Source organism: Balaenoptera musculus, chromosome 2, assembly GCF_009873245.2.
Source record: "Balaenoptera musculus isolate JJ_BM4_2016_0621 chromosome 2, mBalMus1.pri.v3, whole genome shotgun sequence".
Taxonomy (NCBI): Eukaryota; Metazoa; Chordata; class Mammalia; order Artiodactyla; family Balaenopteridae; genus Balaenoptera; species Balaenoptera musculus.
The window spans coordinates 10,789,460-10,813,276 of NC_045786.1; the positions used below are offsets into that span (position 1 = coordinate 10,789,460).

At 39.5% G+C, this 23,817-nt stretch overlaps 1 protein-coding gene across 1 annotated transcript in view; it reads right to left on the bottom strand.

Moving 5' to 3' along the window:
- Positions 1–23,155, bottom strand: part of GPR158 (G protein-coupled receptor 158) — a 328,019-nt gene extending 304,864 nt beyond the window's left edge. Inside the window, exon 1 of the mRNA XM_036839951.1 lies at positions 21,828–23,155. Within this exon, the coding sequence (XP_036695846.1) occupies positions 21,828–22,729 (902 nt within the window). The 5' untranslated portion in view covers positions 22,730–23,155. The remainder of the gene's footprint in view (positions 1–21,827) is intronic.
- Positions 23,156–23,817: the final 662 nt, after the last annotated feature.

Below are 23,817 nucleotides of genomic sequence, written 5' to 3' on the forward strand. Positions count from 1 at the left end.
AGGACAGAATCAAGAGCCCAGAGGGTAAAGCCAGGACCTTCAGAGAATTTTCCCGGGGAGTAGGACTGGTCCTAATCAGGAAATCGGCAATATGTGTTGAAATGAATTTCAGAATTGCCATAGACTAGTAACTGCTATGTGTATCCTGTTCTCCTGCTTTTTTAACTGAAGTGTTATTGTAATTGTCCTATCTCTTTATCACATGTGGATGTTTCAGGGATACTGGGGGCAGGGGACGGATAATGTTTCTTTACAGGTCTTTAAATTGAGAGATACTATACTTGAACTATGCACATAGCACTCATGCTCACCTGGGTCTCATTCAGTTGGCTAAGTCCTGACTTCAAGACAATATCACAGTGAGATAAGACTTTGGGGGTGGGAGACTTGAGAGGAGTAAGTGTATTCTGCAGATAAGAAGCCCTACTACCCTATTACCCTGCTGGAAGTAAACGCAAGGTGCCAGGTGGAGTAAATGTGGAAAGAGAGTTTAGTGAGCAGTGCCCATGCATCCCCCAGCTATTCCAACTTCTCAGCCCAGTTGCCAGATATATGAATGAAGAAGCCACCTTAGAAGTGGGTCTTCCAGCCCTGGCCATGCCAGCTGACACTGCATACACTAGAAACAAACCACTCAGCCAAGCCCTTGCCAGATCTGTGATCCACAGAACTGTGAGAAAAATGCTTGTTTTAAAAAGCCCCTAGGTTTTTCAGTAATTTGTTATGCAGAAATAGGTAACTGGAACATCTAACCAACATAGACACTGTATATGCGGAAAAGAAACAGTGGATTTAGAGGACATAGCTGCCAAGGGCATCTATGCTGCCAAGGGCACGTGTGTGTGCTTGTGTGTATGTGTGTAAATTTATCAACAATTGACATAAGAAAGAAATAATTGTAGTTGGAAATTCTGACATACCTCTGAGAAACTGATAGATTGAACAGAAAGAAACAATTAGCAAATATCTCAGCAGTACAATTAGTAGACTTAAGCTATTTAGGCATATATAGAGTCTTCATGTGACAAATAATTCACTTTTTGTTTTCACATGCACAGAATATTTACTGAATATTTACCAAAAATAAACCAGAGATAATATTTCAAAGGGAACCTCAGATTCCAAAGGATCAGTGTCATACACACTATGTCCTTTAGTCATAATGCATTAAATTATAAATTAAGTTTCTTAAAAGGATAGCTTAAATACATCTCACATGTTTCGAAAATTAAAACAAATTCCTAAATAACCCTTAGGTTGAAAAAGAAAATTAATGAATACTTAGATTTGAATGGCAGTGAATACACTACAAGTAAAAAAAAAATTCTGGAACAAGGGTTAGAGAAATGAATGAACCTAGGGCTGGGGCAGGGAAAATGCAAGATACACTTAAAGCATCATTTTCAGAAAATAAGAACAAAGGCATGTCAAAAAGACACACAAGCCAGCTTAAAAGAGTTCCCAATTGTGGAAGCTGGAGTAGTTTGAGCAATGAAATAAATAATGATAATATCTGATTCAACCCCCAAAATAAATATTCATAAGTCCATACTCATATGAATAAATGATTAAGTTAGTAAATGAGGAAGAAGACAGAACTCTTTGTTACAAAAGAATTCCAGCTCATACATTTAGAAGGAATGAGGGAAATAGAAAATCATCATTAGAATACCACATTAATAATTGTTGCAGGCAAGACCTGCTGATAAATCCTAAAATTAGTGGGAAAAACATTAAGAAGAAACAGGATATTTGAATAAGCTCAAAGCATCTCCCCCAAAACATTTATTCATTACTGTAGTGGTTTTAACGTATGTCCAAAATTCTTTGATACTCCTCCCTCCAGGAAGAAGTGAATTCACCTTCCCTTGAGTGTGAGCTTAACTTAGTGATTCACTTAGAATAAAGTACGGAAAGGGAAAAATAGTAACTTTAGAGTGGAGAAAACCTGGCAAACACCCCACTAACCAAGTGACCACGGTTAACATCACCAGTAATAAGACACATCAATACTATGTACTCTGTGGTATGATGCAATGAGAAGAGCATTTCCCCTCTATTGTATTCTTCCCAAAAGTCCATAACCTCAGTCTTATCATGAGAAAGCATCAGACAAATCCAAATAGAGGGATATTCAACAAAATACCTTAGCAGCACTCTTCAAAAGTGCCAACTGATAGTTGATAACATAAGAGAGTATTGTTTAAAGGCAAGGAAAGACTGAGAGACTGTCACAGATTGGAGGAGACTAAGGAAATATGAAAAACAAATGATACATTAGTTTGCTAGGGCTGCCATAACAAAGTACCCAGACTGGGTGGTTTAAACAACAGAAACGTATTTTCTCATAATTCTGGAATCTAAAAGTCCAAGGTCAAGGCATCAGTAGGGTTGGTTTCTTCTGAGACCTCTCTCCTTGGCTTGTAGATGGCCATCTTCTCTCTGTGTCTTCACATGGTCTTCCCTTTGTGTGTTCCTATGCCCTAATTTCTTCTTATGAAGACCCAAGTCATATTGGATTAGGGTCTATCTTAATGACCTCATTTTAACTTAATTACCTCTTTAAAGATACTGTCTCAAAATACTGTCACATTCTGAGGTACTGAGGGTTAGGACTTCCACATACAAATTTTGGGGAAACATAATTCAGCCTATAAGATATGGTATCCTATTTTGGATCCTGGAAGAGAAACAGAGCATTAGTGGAAAAACTGAGGAAATCTGATTAAAATCTGTAGCTTAGTTAACAGTGTTGTACTAATATTAGTTTCTTAGTTTTAATAATTTTATGTAAGATGTTAATGTTATAGGAAGCTGGGTGAAGGGTATATGGGAACTTTCTGTATTGTCTTTGCTAATCTTCTGAAAGTCTGAAAGTATTTCAAAATAGTTTAAAAATTTTTAGTTATAAAAAAACTAAATTTCTTTGAAAAGATAAATAAGGGAGACTCAAGAATTAAAGAGAAAATATGCAAATAAACAGGAAATAGGCAAATAAACAATACACAGAATGAATAGATACAAAGGAATGTTTTAAAAAGCTATTATTATTTTTAAAAAATATATGATTAATTATTTTGTAACAAACTTTTAAAAACTAGAGGAAATGAAAAAACTGGATAAATTGATAGAAAATATACAATGCTAAATTTGCCACAAAGGGAGTGTAAAACTTGAACACAACCATAAGCATAGAGAGTTTTAAATCATTCACTTCCCAGAAAAGCTTCAGGCCTACGAACATGGTTTTGTATATGAATTCTACCAAACTTTTAAGGAAAAGTTCTTTTATTTTTACAAGTTCTTAAAACCAATAAAACCCAAAATTATCCAATTTATTTTATATGATTTTGATTCCAAGCCACATGAGGACAATATAAAAAAAAAAAGTCCCATTTTAACTTTGCATAAAGATCCAAGAATCCTAAAGGAAATCTTGGCTAAGCAAATATTAAAATATATTAAAATAATTATACATTATGATCCACTGGAGTATATCTCAAGAATAAAAGGATGTTTTAACATCAGAAAGTATATCAATGAAATTCAGCAATAATAGAAGAAATGAGAAAAATTATATGATTGTTTTAATCAATGTAAAAAGGCATTTTAAAAAGTTCCAACACCTAATTTTTTTTAATGGTATACTAGAAATTGAAGGATACTCTTAACTTGGTAAAACTTGCCTCTATCAACTCTATACTTAAAAGAAGAACTTTTTCTTTAAGATGTTCCCTTTAAGTCAAAAATGTTTACTATCACTGATGCCGTATAACATAGTTACTGAAAGTCACAACTAATTCTGTAAGAAAAAAAAAGAAATGAGATATAAAGATCAGAATAGAAGAGATTAAACTCATTATTTGTAGATGATATGACTGTTTAGCAATAAAATCAACAGACAAATATGAGAACAATAAGAAAGTTCAGCAGGATTGATGGATACCAGATCAATGTACAAAAATCAATAGCATTTCTCTACACCAACAATCTCCAACAAAAGTTATAACTAAAAAGATGCCATTTAAAATAGCAACAGAACCCATAAATTCTCTAGAAGTTAACTTAATCAAGAATACACAAAACGTTTATGGAGAAATTTTGAAGTTCTATTGAAGGACAAAACAGATGATCTGAATAAATGGAGAGACATCACATGCTCTGAAAGGGAATAATTCAGTGTATTAAAAATGTCAATTCTCATCAAATGGAGCTATAAATTTAATGCAGAACCAATCAAAATTCTATATAGATTTTTTTTAGAAACTTGATAGCTTACTTTAAGTAGAAAAATAAAAGTCAGCTGTGAAAAGGGGAAAGAGGTAGGCTTTGCCTAAGCAAATATTGAGACATACTACCCAACCACAACAATGAAACATAATAGTATTGACCAGAAAACAGACATGGGAAACAGTGGAACAAAACAGAGAGCTCAGAGACATACACATGCATATAAGGCACTTATTTGTATGATAAAGGCTGATAATGTTGGGAACCTGGCTCACTAAATGGATAAAAATAATAACTGCATCCCTACCCAATACCATATACAAAGGTGAACTCCCAATGTTAAAGACCTGACTGTGAAAGGTAAAACTTTAATGGTAGTAGTTGATTATAGGAGAATATTTTTGTGGCAAAGCATTGAAAGACTTCTTAAAATGAAACCCAAAAGCATAAACTGTAAGGCAAAATTTTGACTAAGTAAGTGACATCAGAAATTTTTAAAAATTCCATTCAAGGGGAGATATTATGGACAAAGTTACCTGAAAGATGACAGATTGGGTGATATTGCAGTGTCTAAAATTGACAAGGAAATAATATCTAGAATACACCAGGATCTCTTGCAGCGTAACGGAAATATAAGAATCACAATAGGAAATGGGCAAAGGCTATAAACAAGCAGTTTACAGAAAAGTAAACCCAACAGGCTTACACGCACATGAAGAGATGCTTAAGCTAATTAGTAGTCAGAGAAATGCAAAGTAAAACAATAGTGAGATATCACTTTACATTCATTAAAATGGCAAAAAATTAGAAAGCTGTATGATGCCAAGTGCTGGCAGGAAAGTGAGGCTATAGGAGCCCCTCTGCCCTGCTGGTGGATATGTAGACTGATGCAGCCTGTCTAGAGAGCAATCTTGCAATATTTTGTAAAATGACATTTACCCCTCCCTGTGACCCAGAAATCCTGCAATTCAGTTTATCTTTCAAGAAAAATTCTCATGCAGGTCCATAAAGGGGCGTATAAGCTTACCACAGTGTCATTGTAATGGCAAGGAACTGAAGACAGTCTGGGTGTCCATCCCTAGAACTGGACAATTTCTACATGCTATTTAGCAGTAGAGTCCTAGGCATCAGTAGGGAAATGAACTGGTTGTATACATAGCAGCAGGAAGAGATTCTTAAAGCAGAATTGTATAAATAAAAAGTAAGCAGAATAATGAGAAATATAGCAATTATTTAACTAAAATGATTTGCACACAAATAGCACATGAACAGAAGAGCATGCTTCACAGGTTAGTTGCTAGTGGGGTGGGATCAAGGAAAAGAAACTTTTTTTTTTTTTTTTTGGCTGTGTTGGGCCTTTGTTTCTGTGCGAGGGCTTTCTCTAGTTGCGGCAAGCGGGGGCCACTCTTCATCGCGGTGCGCGGGCCTCTCACTATCGCGGCCTCTCTTGTTGCAGAGCACAGGCTCCAGACACGCAGGCTCAGTAGTTGTGGCTCACGGGCCTAGTTGCTCCGCAACATGTGGGATCTTCCCAGACCAGGGCTCGAACCCGTGTCCCCTGCATTGGCAGGCAGATTCTCAACCACTGTGCCACCAGGGAAGCCCAAAACTTTTTTTTTTTAAGGGACAAAGAGCGATTTCCTTTCTGTTTCCTTATAACTGTAGGAGCCTCTAGATTCATGTTTCAATCATCTTTGGGTAACTTCCTCACTTGGGGCCTCTCATCCTCAGAAAACACTGCTCACAAAAACATCTCTACCATTTAGCTCAACCCGTGACTACAAGAAGTACAGGAGAACCAAGAACACAGTCTGATTCCCTCTAGATTATCTTGAAGAATTTGACAACAGTCTGTCTTAAAGCAAGAAAATGTTCTCCCACATTACTTTGCAGCTGCCATGTCCAGAGAAGCTTGCCAAAGCTTTACATAGTGACAAATGTCTTCCTCTGTCTGGCTTCTTGTTCTTGGAAGGCATTTTGGCAATCAGGTCACACCTTCCTTGGGAAGAGCTATGTATTCTGTGTGGGGAAAATAACTCAAGTTTGATTTAAAAAAAGAGAGAGAACCAATAAATATGAAGTAAGGTCAATCAGAACATCAGTTCTCCATCCACAAGTGTACAATCTTTGGGGCTCTTGGAGGTGATCCTTTTTCAAAGTTAAGTGCAGCACATATCTTAAAAGTGTTAGGGTTTAAAGTTTGATAATAGATGATTGTCCCCCTGAAAAATATATTTTGAGTTTGCTGCTTTTGCAAAAGTAGCTGACTAATGTCTCATTTTATGGTTTTCCTTCACTGCAATAATTTTGAGGTACATTCTATTTCAATTTTAAATGAAGAGAGGACAGTTTATTTTATCAAACACATCCACAGTGTTCTTTATATCACCTCTTTGAATATGACCATTTCTAAATGGGGTGGAAAATCCCTTGTCAGGGAACCCACTACAAAGAGATCACCTGTCTTGACTCATTTTATTCAAATAACACTTCTATAAAAGAGCAAGTACTTTTCTTGATTTATAGATGAGGAAAATAAGGTTCAGAAAAGTTATATAATATGTCCAAAGATATACTTTTTTTAATTGCTAGGGGAGAAAAAATAAGAAGAAAGTATATTCTGTCAGAGAAAATAAATGTCTAATGTGGACACTAATCTGTCTTAAAATATAACGATTTCCTACCTTGAGTTTCCTGGTGATTTCATTAAACAAGTCAATTATGCTTGGCTACAATAGCTAAGTGAAAATAATCTTTTTTGTTAGTAATTTTTAAAATCATTAAATTTTTTTTTTCTGTTGGTTCTTATTCATATAGCTCTTCAAGTGAAATTACCCATCTGATAATCTGCACAGTTTTTTATTCTAAATGACTTCTTTGTAGACCCTAATATTTTTTACAAAAGGTACAAGTTAGCCATTCATAGTAACTTTTCAGAGAAAGATATATAGCTTGTGCCAATGAATTCTTCTGATTTAGAAATAATAAGAGTAAGCAAGGCTATAAAGTAAATTTAAAATGTTCCCATTGGAATTTAAATTAAAGTACTTTGGTTAGATACCCAAGATATGAACTAAATATAGGATGTACTTGTATGCTTAGAACCCTATGTTTTAAGTTATCATTTATTGGGTACTCATTGTGTGTGACACATTATGCTATACACCCTTAAAACATGCTCACTGAACTGTTATGTGACTGATATTATTCTCCCCAATTTATATTACAACTATATATGGTCAATATCATTCTCCTAAATAATAGTTGAGAAATTCGGGACACAAAGAAGTGAAATAGCATACCTAAGGACACACACCTAATAAGTAAAATAACTGAATATGATGTCCCTATCTTAGGTATAAGGGTAAGGAGAGTGGTCAAAAGACCTAAGTTTGAGTTCTTGTTCAAGTTGGTGAGTTGAGCATATGTTTCTCCACCTCATCCCTCCACCTTAATGGCAGTAAATAAATACAAGAGGGAATGAGAAGAAGTAGTTGACCAGAGATTTGACATAATTCTCCAGGATCATACTGATGATAAGCCAGAGTGGTGGCAGCTAAGCCCAGGACATGCTCAGGAGAAGGCTGGAACAGAGGTGGAAACTATTCTTTAAGCAGAGTTTCCAGAAAGATTTTAAGCTCAAAGTCAACAGGTATCAAGAGTGGAAGTAGAAAGTGAGGCAGACATCAAGGTGATGAATTGAAGGATTTCCTTCTAAACAGTTACACGAGTTGGCACATCCTCTCCTTGCATGCAGTGATGACATTTATTCCCAAGCTAAAAACCAAGATCTATTATGTAAAGAGATTGAAAGAAATGTCTGGAAAGAACTAAAACTTCTAAATGGTTATTAGTTCTCCCAGAGTAAACGTCTAGGGTGAGCCAGAAACTGCCAGGTTCCTTCTCAGGCATCCTAAAATGAATGTTGAAAGCCTGACAGTCAAGGGGAGGTCTACTGAGGAACTAGGCCTACTCATCTGCCATAGGAATCCATGCCATCTAGCTATATATGTTTACCTAGCCCTTCAGTCATAAAATCGATGGCTAACAAGGATCATATCTGAGATGAACTGGTAGCATAAAGGAGAAGAACTGGTATGAACAAGCAAAATAACTGAACCTGGAACAAACAGCAATAATTCAGGGAACAGAAGACAATTCAGTAGATATTTTAATTAATATTCTCAAAGAGATTTAAGAAAATGAACATACAATTATGAAAAAAATAATCAGAGCAAGAAAGAGTTCATGGAAAGTAAAAGTGATTGCTAAATGAAAACTAATTTAATTTTTCAAAAAGGTAGAAAAAATAAAATCTTCTAGAAAGTAAAGTAAAAAGAAAAAGCGATGAAAAATGAGAGAAGAGTTAAGAAATACAGGGATCAATCCAGAAAGTTGAATACTTAACTGTAGGAGTTCCAGAAAGAGAAAATGCATAGCAGAACGTAGTTTTAAGCCATCATAAAAGAAAATTACTGAGTGGAAAAGTCTAAAAGGGCCAACTAAGTGATGAGGTTGATGAATAAAAAGAATCACATCTAAGCACATCATCATGAACATTCAGAACCCCACGGAAAAAGAAAAGATCTTAAGAGTTTCCGTGAGGAGAAAAGATTACCTACAAGGGTATAATAAATCAGGTTAATACCAAATTTTTCACCAGCAACAATGAATGCTAAAAACAATATAACAATGTCTTTAAAATTCTGAGGGCAAAATGACTTTGAACCTATAATTCTATATACAGACAAACAATCAATCATGCATGAAGACAAAGACATTTTCAGACATGGGGGAGATTTAGAAATTTTACCTTCCACAGATTCTTTCTGAAAAAGTATTTGAAATTGCGCTTTAGAGGGTGGGAAAAAAAGAAGAATTCTTGAAATAAGAGGACCAGCACCCAACACACAATTGGATCCAAAATTTCAATAATTTGAAAATGTTTCCATGATAGTTATTCTGCAGAAGACCTAAAGCAATTTGTACAAATTATGGGACTCCAAGAAGCATGTCTTCAACAAAAATGTAAATTTTCTTTAACAAAGAATGATTGATTAAGAAGTTGGATGATCTTAGAAGTAAGAAAACATAGGGTTTCTTTTTGTTTCTTTAACGTGAAAAGAAAAGCAATTGGCAGCTGCATGGAGGGAAAATAGGTGAAAAGTCTCCATGCAGACATGCACAAACTAAAGGTAACATGGTTTTGTGCAACTGATCTAAGAAAAAGGGAGAGATAATCCATTGGTCCTTGAAATTTGGAACATTCTGAAAATGGCATAGATTCAGATATTCAGATTTTAATTTTTAGAAGCAACTAATGGACAAAACACAGAAGTGCGATTTTGGGAGTTTTTTTACTGCAGTGACAGACTGAAAATGTTACCATCTTGAATTACCTAAAAATATTGGAATAGGAGTAGGGAGCGTAAAGAAAGAAAAGAATAGAAGATACTATTTAAAATTGATGGATATAAAAGTCAAGGTAACCAATAGAAAAATTAAAAATATAATTAATAAAACAATGGAGAGAGTAGAGAAAGGAAAAGTGAAATATAAAGAAGCTTAAGTTTCACATTTGTCGTATCAGAGAAGCTAATGGTGATGATTTTACTCCCCAAAATTCATAATCCCAATTTTCCATTGATAATGCTCTTCATTAGAGATGTACTTCTGCCTATACTTCCTTTCCTATGGTGCAAGTCTGCTTCCTCCAAATTCATGTCCAAATGTTTGTGGTGTCCCTTCTGGCTTTTCCGGTCTCACTTCTGTATCTTGTGCCTCTCACTGGCAGTTTTTCAGGCAGCCCCTAACCTGACATCTTAGTCCTCACCGTAAAAGACAACAGAGTGAGGCGGGAAACGCCAAACGACAAGACCTGCCAGCCACCAGCTTGAGAGAGGTGGCGGACCCACTGCATGTCATCTCAGGCATGCTGGTGAGGGAGAAAAGTGCTTGGCCCCTGAGTTTGCCTGCTGTGCCTCTGCCTTTAGTCTCCTGCTGTCTGTGTTTGGAAAGGGTTTCACTGTACAGGTTTAAGCCAGGGAGCAAGAAAAGCACCCAGCTGATTTTTGCAAGAAATTCTAGATTTTCAATCTCTATCTCCCTTACCACTCAACTCTTTCAGTGTATTCATTCACAGCCAAGAATGGAGCAGCTGTAAATAGCTTCTTTGACTGAAATCTCATCAGAGAAGCTGGAAAGCCCAAGCTCCCAGAGCTAAGGGAGGCACTGGGCAGGAAGGCCAAGACTGAAAGAAGGAGGAAAGAAAAATGGAAAGTAAAGAAAACGAATATACATCCACAATCTACATAGTACTACAGGGCTAGAAATTTGTAAAGCCCTTAGCATGTTCCTATATTTTAACCATTTACTGAGCACCTTCTACATCCCTTACTCTCATTTTCTATGTCAACCCCCCCTCACTACATTCCAGCAACATTGACTTTCTTTCTGCTCTTAGAGCATTTGAAGCTCATTCCTATCTCAAGGCCTTTGTTCTCACTGTTCCCTATCTCAAGCATGATTCCTAAGCTTAAGCTTGTTTCATGGCTGTCTCATCCTTCATTTCTTAACTCAGAGTCACATCTTCAGAGAGGTTTTCCTTAATCACCCTATTTACTGCAACGCACCTTACCTCTCAGCCATTCTTTACCACATTATCATATTTATTTTCTTATAGCATTTGTTTGTATCAAGAATTATATTTATCTTGCTTGTTTGTCATCTATGTCCCCCCACCCACCAAAAAAATCCACAGGTACAGGGATTTTTATCTGTCATTTTCACTATTATATCCTCAATACCCATACTCCTAGCCAGGCACATGTTATATACGTTATTTTTTTATTTTTTTATTTTTTTATTTTTATTTTTTTAAATTATTTATTTATTTATTTATGGCTGTGTTGGGTCTTCGTTTCCGTGCAAGGGCTTTCTCTAGTTGCGGCAAGCGGGGGCCACTCTTCATCGCGGTGCGCTGGCCTCTCACTGTCGCAGCCTCTCTTGTGGAGCACAGGCTCCAGACGCGCAGGCTCAGTTAGTTGTGGCTCACGGGCCTAGTCGCTCCGCGGCATGTGGGATCTTCCCAGACCAGGGCTCGAACCCGTGTCGCCTACATTGGCAGGCAGATTCTCAACCACTGCGCCACCAGGGAAGGCCACGTTATTTTTTTAAATAACACATTCCATACATTATGCTAGGCTCTTTACATAGGTAAGATTGTTTACTCTTTACAGTGTACTCTATACTCTTTGCAGATAAAGAAATTGAGTCACAGAAGGAAATAACTTGCCCAATATCACACAGTAAGTGAAAGTGGAAGCTCGTAGATTCACATCTAGGTTTATAATCCTAAAACCCTTCTTCTTAGACACTATTCCACACTTCCTGAAATATGCAAGGCACTTTCAAGAGGCAGTGAATATGGGAAGTCATGAAATGTGGTCCTTGCATTTGAAGGACCTGTAGAACTGGTTGGGGAAATAGGATGTTTACATTAAGAGACAAATTATAACAACAAGAGGCAGCTGCTCTCATGATAGGCCCTGTGATCCCCCTGCCTTCATAACCTACTAGTCATCCTGCCCCTGCCAGTAGGGTCATAGCCGGCAGCCAAAGTTTTTGGACGACTACAGCTGAAGCTGCCAAGTATTTACAACTCTTAATTCTTACTCTTAAAATCGTTTAAAAGGAATTTTATGTGTTTCAAGCTTATCAGATACTGTTTACTTTTTCCCAAGTTTGTGTTTAAGGACCAGCTCCTTCTGAATTATGAAGACTTTGTTTTTGATACAGACTTCTGAAGCTGTCCCCACATGTCTCTGTCACAGGGTCTGGAAGGGCCTAGGAACGTACTGTCAGGCTTTTCAGGTGATCCTGATACCCAGCCAAGTTTGGAATCAGTGAATAATGACCGTAAATTAACGTTTACTTGATGACTCAGGGTCTTTTTATCTGTGCCTGTTATTAAACTACAAGTTCACTGCAGCCATAGCCAGTGCAAATGATGGTCACCACTTCCCTGGGTCTCAATTTCCTCATGTGTAAAAGTAAAAATAAATTGGGTTACATGATCTCTAAAATCCTTTTTACTTCTAAAATTCTAATTCTTCAAAAAGGAGCTTTCCCAGGATGTTTACTAGAACACTGTTTCTTTCAAGAATGCCCCAGTTGTTATTTGCTTCTTTCTCAAAAAAGTGGAAAGACAAATAAATTTCTAAATAACTTTCAGAGGGCTGTAATATGAGGGCCTTCCCACAAATCTAATTATTAAGTTAGTACCTGAAACAGCTTTCTCAAGTGTGCCTTATCCAGAAAAACAGTAATCTTCATCTTTCTCTTCATGAGCTTTGGTCTCATCTCTTAACATGCACAACATCATCTCTCATTTCTCTGTAATCCACACAATATACAGCAGCACGCGCCTCGCTTCTTGCCCCTGAAGCTCACCTGTACTACACGTTTATGGACGGCACAGGAGGAAGTAGGCATGCATCAGTTTGTGCTGCGGTAATTTGTAAAGCCTAAACATTCTTTTCCATCATGTAGCCATTGTTATTTTCTAAGGTTTCTTCTGACAGGATTCTAAACATTAGTAATGTTAAAAACTGTGTCCTTAAACATGTTAAAGCCTTAAATAATGTCTATATAATATGTCATTTTAATTATTTCTTCTAGGAAATTTCATTTATAATACGTTCAAATTATGAGCAGCTTCTAGTTGACTCAATAAAGGTAAAGTGGCAAACAGAGCATTTTAGGAAATTCCCTGGTGGTCCAGTTGTTAGGATCCGAGCTTCCACTGCAGGGGGCCTGGGTTGGATCCCTGGTTGGGGAACTAAGATCCTGCAAGCCATGCAGCACAGCCACAAAAAAAAAATCATTAAAAAAACCAGAGCATTTTAAGAATATATATTGTAAGGTATTAATATTCCTTTAATGGGATAAGCTCTGCATCAGCCTGTTTATAGCTTTGACTTCCTGAGATAAAGTTCTGAAATGCAAGCACAGTCAACCTATCTTTGTAATGATTAAATCTTCAGGAACTTGATTCCTCACTACTTGCTAGAAAAGAATAATTCAGCTTCATCAGAACTATGAAAGTGCTCAGTGGTAAACGGAGCTTCATGAAAAAGTAAAACACTATTCCACAGCATCATAGATTGCTAACTGTTTTTCACTGTTTCATTCATCTCCATTTGTTCCCTGTCCACACTCCTCTCTACCCCCTACTTTTTCCCTCTCTCCTCTCTTTGTCCCCACAGAGATTCACACACACACACACACACACACACATTTTCTTTTCAAAATGCATCCTTTAATGGGAAATCTTAAATATAAGACATTTAGCTATATAAGTAGCAAAGCCATGCTTAGCAACAAATTCTGGAAATAATTTGGCCAGATGTTCTTTTTGAGCCTTAATAACATCTAAATGTGAATTAATATTCCATCGATTCATCAAAATTTTCCAGTTCTCATTCATGTCAGATTCTATATGCAGTGATCTTATGTTCCAAACAAACAAACAGAAATGTGATCTGACAAAATCACACACACACACACTCTCACACACTCACACACACACACATACACACAGGTACATATAGAACTCTTGAAATAGGATAGCCACAGAATAGCATTTTTATATGTGTTCCCTCTACACCAGCTGCTTTCAACCAGAGGCATTTTTACCCCTTAGGTGATACTTGGCAATGTTTGTAGACATTTTTGATTGTCACACTGGGCAGGGAGGTTGCTACTGGCATCCTGTGGGTAGAGTCAGGGGTGCTGCTAAACATCTTACAGTGAAAAAGCCCCCACAGCAAAGGGTTATCTGGCCCCAAATGTCAATAGTTCTGAGGTTGAGACACCCTGCTCAACACAGTGGTCTAAGGCATCAAATAAGGGGACAGCCAAACTCTTCATCCCGTTCCCGGCAACTGACTAGAAAGGAAAGAGAAAAAACACATACCTCCACAATTCCATTTAAATCTCTTTAACCAAAACTAGTTACATGGCTATACCACAAAGCTTTTATTTCCACCCTGAAACTTTTAAGCACTTTAGAAAGGAAAGACAGATCTAGTCCCTCTATTTTTAGTTTATAAGTGGTCTTGTATTCTCACTGTCCTATCCATCTCCCCACAGTGTGAGTGAAACGCTTTGCCAGATGGTGTAGGAAAGATTTTGATAATCCTTACCTCACCTATGCTGAAAATAAGTTTCTGCAGCTTCTGGCCCGATGTTTTGTGTATTTGACATATATTAAAAAGACAGTGTGGTTACATGTTTTAGTATAGCTTGTCTTGTTTAAAAAATTATTATGAAGACAAATAGCAATCTGATATACAGCAGTAAGGTCTAGGTTTTTTGTTTCCATATAGGCATATTTTGCTGCATACTTATAGCTTATAGATGACAGTAGAGCTTTATAGTTGGAGAGACCATGGAATTTAATTTCCCATTTTCTAATATCACAGTTCATCAAATATAAGATGCCATTAATTGTAAGATATGCTATTACATTCTGTACCACTAAAAGAAAGTGTATGCCAGTTGGAAATGACATGCCCTCAATAATTAAGACACATCTCAGTTTGAGAGACATCAAAATGTGGAAAAGGTACATCTTAGAATTGATAAAATACATTATTCTGTACTACAATACCTTTACCTTTTCCTCTTTCTGAGATAAAAGCCATGTGTCTTGTTATTCTATAAAAATCCTTCCATGATAATGTAATAAGGCATACACGTTGGAAAACACATAAGTGGTGAGAAAACCAGGTTAAGAAAGTAAACCAACATCTTATGTAATTCTAAGTTCCCTTTTAGGTTATAAGTGCACTGGGTACTTTGCTAACTGGACAGGATTTTTTTTTAATCCTGTTTTGTCTTATTCTAAATGGAGGAAAGTTACAAGAGATATTATAATGAATAAAAATTAACAGGATTTCAATTAATTATAAGTATCAGTTAACTATAAAAGAGAGAGACTGCCTTCTTTAATAAAAAGGAAGGAAACAGTGGTTTTTTGAGAAAATGATCTTGGGGTCAGATCACATTTAAGCTAATCTCTGTTTTCTATAAATTCTACCTATAATGAAGGTAATAAAACTAGGTGACTCCTGTGATTGGTTTGAGGCACTATAATATCCTTTGGTGTCAAAGAGAAAGTCAGTCATGGTTCCTACACTAAGTTTGGTATTGTAGAAAAGGGGGCTGGGGGGGGTGGGTACCTGAGAAAGACTTTTAGCCAAGAGCATTAATTTTTTCCTAAACTGAAGAAGTATTTTATAGAACAGTCTATCCACCTAAATCTTCTCATAGGTCAAGTTTTAGGAAGAAAGACTTGTTAGATGAGTAAATGCCCAACCAAAGTAGAAATTACACCAGAAAAAGGTTTCTTGCTAAAACTTGAAAAACGAATAATACTAAAAGACCAGCAAAACAAGCCAATGTACGTATGTGCCATAGCTGTGCTAGGCAAGAGCCTAATGATGCTGTTGTCTGCAAAGTCTCCGAAACATAGCCCCAAGGCCGGTGAACTGCCCATTTGCACATAGTGGCCATCACGCTGCCAAAGTTACCAAAATTCCAATGTACTATTTCAGTAATTCTGTTTAAATAACCCTGTGAACATCAATCCAGAACTGAATAGAGAAAACAAACAAGGCCCTAATGCTTCTGTACCAACCAAGTACAAATAACACCAACAACGTACTTCTTGGCATCCCAGTATATTACAATATAATCATAAAACACGGTGCATGTTGGAAAAGGGTAGCCTTAAAACCCTGAACAATGAACAACAAACTGCTGCGTTTATGAAGCTGAAAGTAAAATTTGACTTATCCAGCAATTGAGGCCATAAAATCAGTCTTGTGAGGCATGAGTTCTCTCCCCAGAGGGGAGGCCTAAACTCTTGTCATTTATTTAGCAGTCTTGAAATCCCATTTCAGCTTCCAAATGCGTGTTCTAGAAGGTGGCAAGATAATGCTGTACCACTGCTACACCACACTAAATAGCCTCCTTTGAAGTATTAACACCAACTACAGAGGTAAGTCAGAGACAGGTTGTTTTTTAACAGTAAGTAGGAGCTTCAGGATGCCTAAACATTGATTACCTTGGGGGAAATTACACAAGTATACTGAGGCCCTTGGTTTAGAAATCTGTGAAACAGCTTCTTGTTGACTTTAAGTAAATTTCAGGTGATCTTTCAAGATCTAGAAACTCAGATCATGCTTATTCTTATTTTGAAATGGAGTTCTCATTTCCCTTAGTATACTTAATTCAGTGTACACCGAGAGGGCTTTCTCTAAATATCCTATGAGTAAATGACCGTGATAAAGTTAAACACTGCACATATATAAACATGATCTGCATTTAAGTGAGGATACATTAACTGGTTTCAGCATAACAATCAAAACTTCACAAGTTAAAGTGACACAATTAATTATGTACATAATCTTAGACTTTTAGATTATAAGGAACCCAACAGGTCACCTAGTCCAACCCCCTTTAATTTACAGATGAGGAAACAGGATTAGAAAGGCAACTGCTGCCCATGGGAACACCATAGTCAAGGATGTGGTCCAGGCTGGGGTCAACGTCTCCTGTCTCCAAGGCCAGTATTTCCCCCATGATCCACTGTAATTACAAGCCTTCACAATAATAGGAATGAAACTAAGTCATTATATAAATTATAAATTACTAGAAATCGTGTGACTTTAATACAACTAAAAGTGTTCAGTATTTAGGAAGACAGAAGCTGTGACACAAAATATTTACTGAACTTCCTGTGTGATGACAGTTCTTCATTTAGTCTTTACAAAATCCCAAAGATTTTTACTTTACTATTCACAGATTAAAGATGAAATAATTGAGACTCAAAAGCCTCAATAGCAGAAGTCCATCTAAAAACTGTTTGATCTATTACCCAGGTAGACAACTCTGTACTGTTCCTATAGGTAACCTCTTCACCACTACCAGTACCCACAAGAGAGACAAGATATGTTTGGCCTAGAGCAAGATGGTCATTTCTCTAATACTATGTAAATTGCCATCTGCAGAAATCTATACCAGAATCTCTGATGGAGGTGTGTGGGCACATGTTTGTGAAGGAGAGAGAAGTAACCCCTCAGGAGTCAGTGACTCAGTGACACCAATGTTAATTATGTAAGTTTCTAAAAAGGCGTTTCCACACTATTGTGGAAAAATGCAGGTCTGACATTCATTTGGTGTCCTCTTCTGCACGTTACTCCCCCATCAATATCATTTCCACAAGGTACTGCATTTATGTGTATCAGCCCTGTTTCCAAAGCCTCCTTGTTGCCCGTTGGATAGGTCACTTAAGAACTCATAGAACAAAGAGTTATAAAGGTATATGGATATCACCAAGTCTCTTTCCACGTTTTAATTGTGCAGAAACTGATTTTCAGACAGGTAATACAGCCAGTCAGAGACAAAACTGGGACTTAGGGCAAAGTTCTGACTCAAGTCTAATACTCTTCTCTCTATACAACATACTTGATTATAAGATTGGCCAAAAAGAACAAGTGTCTGTCACTTACTTGGCCAAATATATTAATTATTTCAAGCCAATACCATGTTACATTTTTAATAACAAGGTGAAAACAAAATTGGTAATTAAGAGATAGCAGCATAGGGTAGTAGAAAGACAATACAAGCCTCATAGCTAGATAGATCTAAATTTAATTCATGCTCCCTAATTTACTAGCTGTGTTGCCCTGGGCAAGTTGCTCAACTTTCCTGAAGTTGTAACTACCTGAGAATACTAAGAATTAAATGCAGTGGGATATTTATAAAACATCTGACACATAGTAGATGCTCAATATATATTGGTTCCCATTAATTCTAACCCACCGCAAAAGAGCTGTGCCACTCTAGCAAATTCCTTTAGCCCTTTGGGTCTCAGTTTCCTCCACTGTACAATGAGAAGAGGAAAGAAACCAAATGAATTCCAAAATCCCTTACAGCTCATCAAGTAAGAATTCCCAAAGGTTCCTTTACCTTAATTTAAATTCAACAAACACTTAGGTACCTTATATTCATCCTAGGCACTGAACAGTTCCAACCACCACCAGGAATGTGTCTATGATTTCATTAGAATGGGCTCCAACGCCATAGTACTTTAAGTTCCACACAGAAAAATCAGCATACAAAAGCAAAGGACTTAACTTTGAAGAAAACTCTGCAAGGACATCACAAACCTAATATGATAAATAAAAATAATTTAGGGTATACCTTAAGTTGTTAGTCTTTTTTTTTTTTTTGCTGGGATAGAAGATGAGAACTTAAGTGTTTATACTATAGGTCTATAACAAGACTCAGGAGCCATTTAGGTAAAGCACTAATGCCATTTTTGGGGGAAAAAAAAGCAATAAACTCTTCCCATGTGAGTCTTATACTAGGCCTTAAAATTTAAGAAACCTGTGTCATTCTGAAGCAGAGGGGAATAAAATTTATTCTGAGAGGTGTTTTACAGTGATAAGCATTAATATAAGAAGGTAGTTGACCATGTTTTCCACATTACTTTTGAATTTCATATTTCAGATTTGCATTCTCTAAAAATAAAATATAATTTAAATCTTGAACCTTGTAAGTAAGACCTGGGGAAATATTAGCTAAAATAGTAACTGAAGTTAAATGAAAATCTGAACTACAAAGTTTATCCTCCTCTTCTCTTCCATGAGGAAATCATTAGCAATAGATTTTTTTTATTACAGATAAGGCTTTTTGCAAATAACACTCTATAGATTCAAAATAGATTTAAAATCATGATTAGAGCCTAGTCATGGTTTCTCAGAAATTCATTTGGGGTTTACCCTGTTACCATACCTGTACAATATTATTCACTTACGTTATAAAATTTTAGAATACACATCTTAGGTGATAAAACATCAAAAACATTTGCCTTTTATGAGTATGAAGAGACAGAAAAGGCCCATTGAAATTTATATATATATATATATGGCATAGTGTGAACCAGAGGCAGAAGGCCTGGATCCTATTTCTGCTGTTGTTAAAAGCTTGATATGTGATTCTTGGACAAGTCACTTCACCCTTCTTATCTGTTTCTTTATGAAACAGGAAGAACCGTCTGATCTAAGATTTCTTCCAGTTCCTATAATTAACATCTGTGCGAATCCTCAATACAGTACTTGAGGAGCATGGGACATGGGGCAAAAGTACTCACAGGAGAGCACTTATTCTGCTCTTCATGTGTGCTGCTAGGAGGAGCCAGATTCTGTAGAGAGCCAGACACTAAATGGCCTGGCTTCCTGCCTTGGCTAAAGAACACCATCGATGACTATGAAGGCACTTAAAGAGACTCAGCCAGAGGAAACAATCTATTTTCTGAACATAGTCCAAAAATTACATAGGGTCGTGTGAGCCTACACAACATGACCCCTGGTGTCTCAGCCTTTTATCTTGGCCTGTGGAAGGCCTGAGTTCATTTAGGTGACCTATGCTTTCTGAGCCTTATGAGAAATACTTATGAAAATAAATGGTTCTCATCCCCAGTCTCATATCTGACCCTTGAAAATACATATATTTTTATGCAGGAGCTGCAATACATGCAGCACTCCTAGGACACCTTCATGAGACAGAATTTAGCATAGTGGTTAAAAGTGTGAATCGAGCTCAAATCCCGACTCTACTACTTAACTGCTGCGTGATCTTAGGAAAGAAGCTTAATCTCTCTGTGCTTCAGGTTCCTTTTCTGTAAAACAGGGAAACTAATAAAACCTAACTCAGGTTTGTTGTGAGGATTAATCAATTTAATACATGCAAAGCAGTTAGCACAGAGCCTAACATAAAGTATCAATATACGTTAGTAAGATGGATGAATGGATAGATCAATTGATTGATTGATCGATCTTTCAGTTCTGGGACCTAGGACTCCCTGAAAAGGCTTATGTGAAGGCCAAAAGCAATTTTCTAGCAGTGAATGGCATCTGCAGATCTTTTCTGAGCAAATAATAGAGCAAAGACTCAAAGCTGGGCTCAGCTCTTACTAACAGGATCCTGCAGAAATCAGGAGGAAATAAGATTATCCTTAAAGTAGGAAAGAGTTACGCTGGTTTAAGACAAGATCCTTTAAAGAGATAGACACACACAAAAAACATTTAATATGGTCATACAGAGTTAGAGAAAGGAGGTTACTTTTCATTTATACCTTCTCAAGTGTTGCCAGCATTAAAAGCCACAGAATTTTATAACTGGATGGCTCCCTAGAGACCATCTAGTTCAACTCCCTTACTTGATAGGTAAGTTGTTGAGGCCCAGAGAGATTAAGCAACTTTCTTGAGGTCATTCAGCAGTAAATAACAGTGCCAAGACAAATAAGCTTTGACTCCTCCCATTTGCCCACCCAGTACTCCCCCTGGTAACTTTCACCAGGTCATCATCCTGTCCTTGTTGTACCAAAAGGGCATTAAAACACACACAGTTTTCTTACTTTTGCTCAGTTTCCCAAAAAGTACAGAAGCAACCTCAACCCCCAAGACCTTCTTCCCATTGGGAATTGGGGAGGGTCCCAGTCAATCTGTGGCCTTCTCCCAGGCCCTCTTTGGAGTTTCTACTCTTTCCTTTCTGTTCCTCATGCTCACTCAACAGGGCTGCTTCTAAAAGTCCCTCACCCCAAAAATCAGGCACGTCCCAGGGCACAAGATACCACCTGCTAATCTGCAAATTCTCATCTTCCCACAAATGCTATACCTTGAGGCAGGAAATACAGAACTATTACTAAATTTTCTCTGAGCTCCCTGAGTGAATTCAGTGAGAACTGATTCCTCCCTCCCTAGGATAACTCAACCAGGTTCATTTATAAAGTGTGTGTATGTGAAGGGCCAGAGAACCCTTAGGTGTGCCTAACACAGAAAACAGGAGAAAGAGGGGACCAAGGAATGGGAGATGAGTTGAGGGAAGGAGGGAGATGAGTAGAAGGAGCACACCTATCAAATTGCAAAGTATGGTTCCTAGAGACAGCTATGCTGCTGATACTGACTCACTGCTCAAGGGACAGAACTGCCGAGGGGACTGCAGTGTTTTCATTATGCGCTCTGGTAACTAACAACAGACTGGCGCCTCAAACTACACACGTAGGAGGAAGTAGGTAGAGGCTATCCCGAAGTAGCAGAAATAACGAACTCTCTTCCCACTCCCTTTTCTACTCTTGTGAGTTGCTCGCCACTCTGTGCGTGGCTGGCGTGCCCTGAGCTTGCCAGGGTGCAGTGCATCACCCCTGACCGGGAACTCCCCTCCCTGCTCTCCCGAGGGTTAGAGAGAAACAGAGAGCATCTCTCAGCTCTACCAAGAGCTCCCGTCCCTTGCCCCTTGCAGGGGAACTGATTTGAGAGAAAAGCTTTTGCTGAGTGTCTGAAGCTGACAGATGCGGGGCACTTCTTGTCCCTAAGCACTTGCGCCTGCGTGGGGTGTCCCTCAGCCTGGGTCTCTGCTTTGAAGGTGGGAGGCCTAAATGTCACAGCCAGCGTTCCTTCCCCACACGCGCACCTACCCATGAAACCGGAAGGAAGGCTTTGCTTTTATCTTTTTTCCCTCCCTACCTGAATTCCGGGACCAGGTTAGGCTGCAACCCGTAGAAAGCAGCGGAGAGAGTGACCAACCACCCGGGCTTGTAACTGCCGTTCTCGCACTCCAGATAAGGCGAAGACCACCTGACGTGGCTCTTGTCCCCGCTAAGACCGTCCCTGCGCCGCCAGCTGTGGCCCAGGCCCCGGGGCCCCTGATTGGAGCCGCGGCGGTGCAAGTGAGTCCTCCACTTGCGCCGGAGGCCGTGGAACCACTCGGTCTCCAGCGTGGCGTTGGCCAGGTGGTGTGCTGAGGAGGACAGGTCCTGGAGCAGGATGCGACTCTCCTCGCGCGTGGCCTGGAGGAAGACCTGCGGGGCTGGGGCGGACAGCGACTCGGTGCTGAAGGTGATGGCCGCCCGGGAGATGCTGGGCTCACCCTCCAGGAGGCTCCGCACCAGTGCCTGGTACCACTCCAGGTCGTCCTGCAAGTTCTGCTCCCGCGACTTATTGCTCTGCAGCATCATGTTGAGGAAGTTGGTGGCGTGTGTCAGCGTGTCCAGCGCCCCGTGCAAGGAGGGATGGGAGCTGGCTAGGGCCGGCGACTTCCCCGGCAGGCCCGCCAACTCGTAGCGGCTGGAGCAGTTGGCTCGCTTCAGCTGGTGGGAGTCCCCGGTGTAGAGGTAAGAGGCCACGTCCATGGGCACCTCCTCGGCGATTTTCTGCGCCAAGATGGTGCCGTCGGTGGAGCGGCTCCAGGGAGCCGAGGGGTCCGAGAAAGAGGCTCGAGCCGGCTGCTGGGCGTGCTGCTTCGCCCTCAGGGTCTTCTCTCGAGGGGAATCCGTCCGACTTGGAGGGTCGCGGCCGGCGCCGACAGCTCCTAATCCCAGGTGAACGAGCAGGAGGCAGGAGAGTAAGGGATAAGCCATGGCTCCCATCTGCCTCGCAGAAAGGAGAGGAGGTAACGGAAGGAGTCACTTTTTAAATTTTGGTCGTGTCTATCAGCAGTAAGACTTTTCCTAGGAGTCTTCCCCCTTTTCAGCTGGCACCCAGTCCAAAAGGACTTTAAAATAGCAATGTTCTGAAATATGCGCGGCTGACTAAGCTACCGTCACTGGAGAGCAAATCACCTGTGGCAACGCTGGCTGCTCCCGCTCCACAGCGGGTCGGCTCGGGATTACGCACCTCGCAGCCTTGAGCCGAGCAGGTTACCTCCCCTCTCGCCGCCGGCAGCTATAGTTAGCCTGCTTACGTCTTTCTGCTTAGCAGCTTCCACCGCCGCTCTCATTGAGGTGTGTTCGGGAGCTGCTGCTGCTGCCGCCGCCGCGCCGCCAAAGACGCTGCTCCATCGTCTCGCCCGTGGCAGGTCGTTCCCGCCTCCCGGCTCAGGCTCCTCCTCGTTCGCTTCGCCCCGAGGCGCGGAGTGCGCGCGCCCAGACGCGCGGAGTGCGCGCGCCCAGACCCGCACCGCGAGCGCAGCAGCTAGGGTTTCTTTTAAGGCGTTTGTCTTTCCGGAACCACGAGGGATAGGCAGCTGGTTAATTGGAGTCTTTAAGTTTGGCCACAAACCACACTCCTGCCTCTCCCTGCTCTCGGGAGGAAAGCCGATTTAAAGAGGCAGCTTGGCCGCAACCAAACCCTTGTAGGGCGGCTTCAAGTCGTCTTGTGCCCTGTTTGGCCGGCTCCTCTGTCAATCAGCCGACTGCCATTTGTTGGGCTGGGGCGGGAGCTGTCCAGTGCTGAACCCGAGGCGCAGGAGGAAGCGGTGGCGCGGGATGCAGCTCCGCTGAGTCCTTTCACCCCCTCGCGTTCCCTGATGACTCGGGAACCTGAGGGGGTGAGAGGTGGGGTGGGCGGAGTGAAGGGAGAAGCAGAGGTTTGGTGGCTCAGAGCGAAGGAAACTTGGACGTACCGAGGAGGAGGGTGTTGGCATATAGCATGCTTAGTTAAATCAGCCTTTCCTTTCGCCTGGAAAAGAGGGAGAAAGTAGTTTTCATTTGTGGCTTAAATCGGAGACGAGGGACGT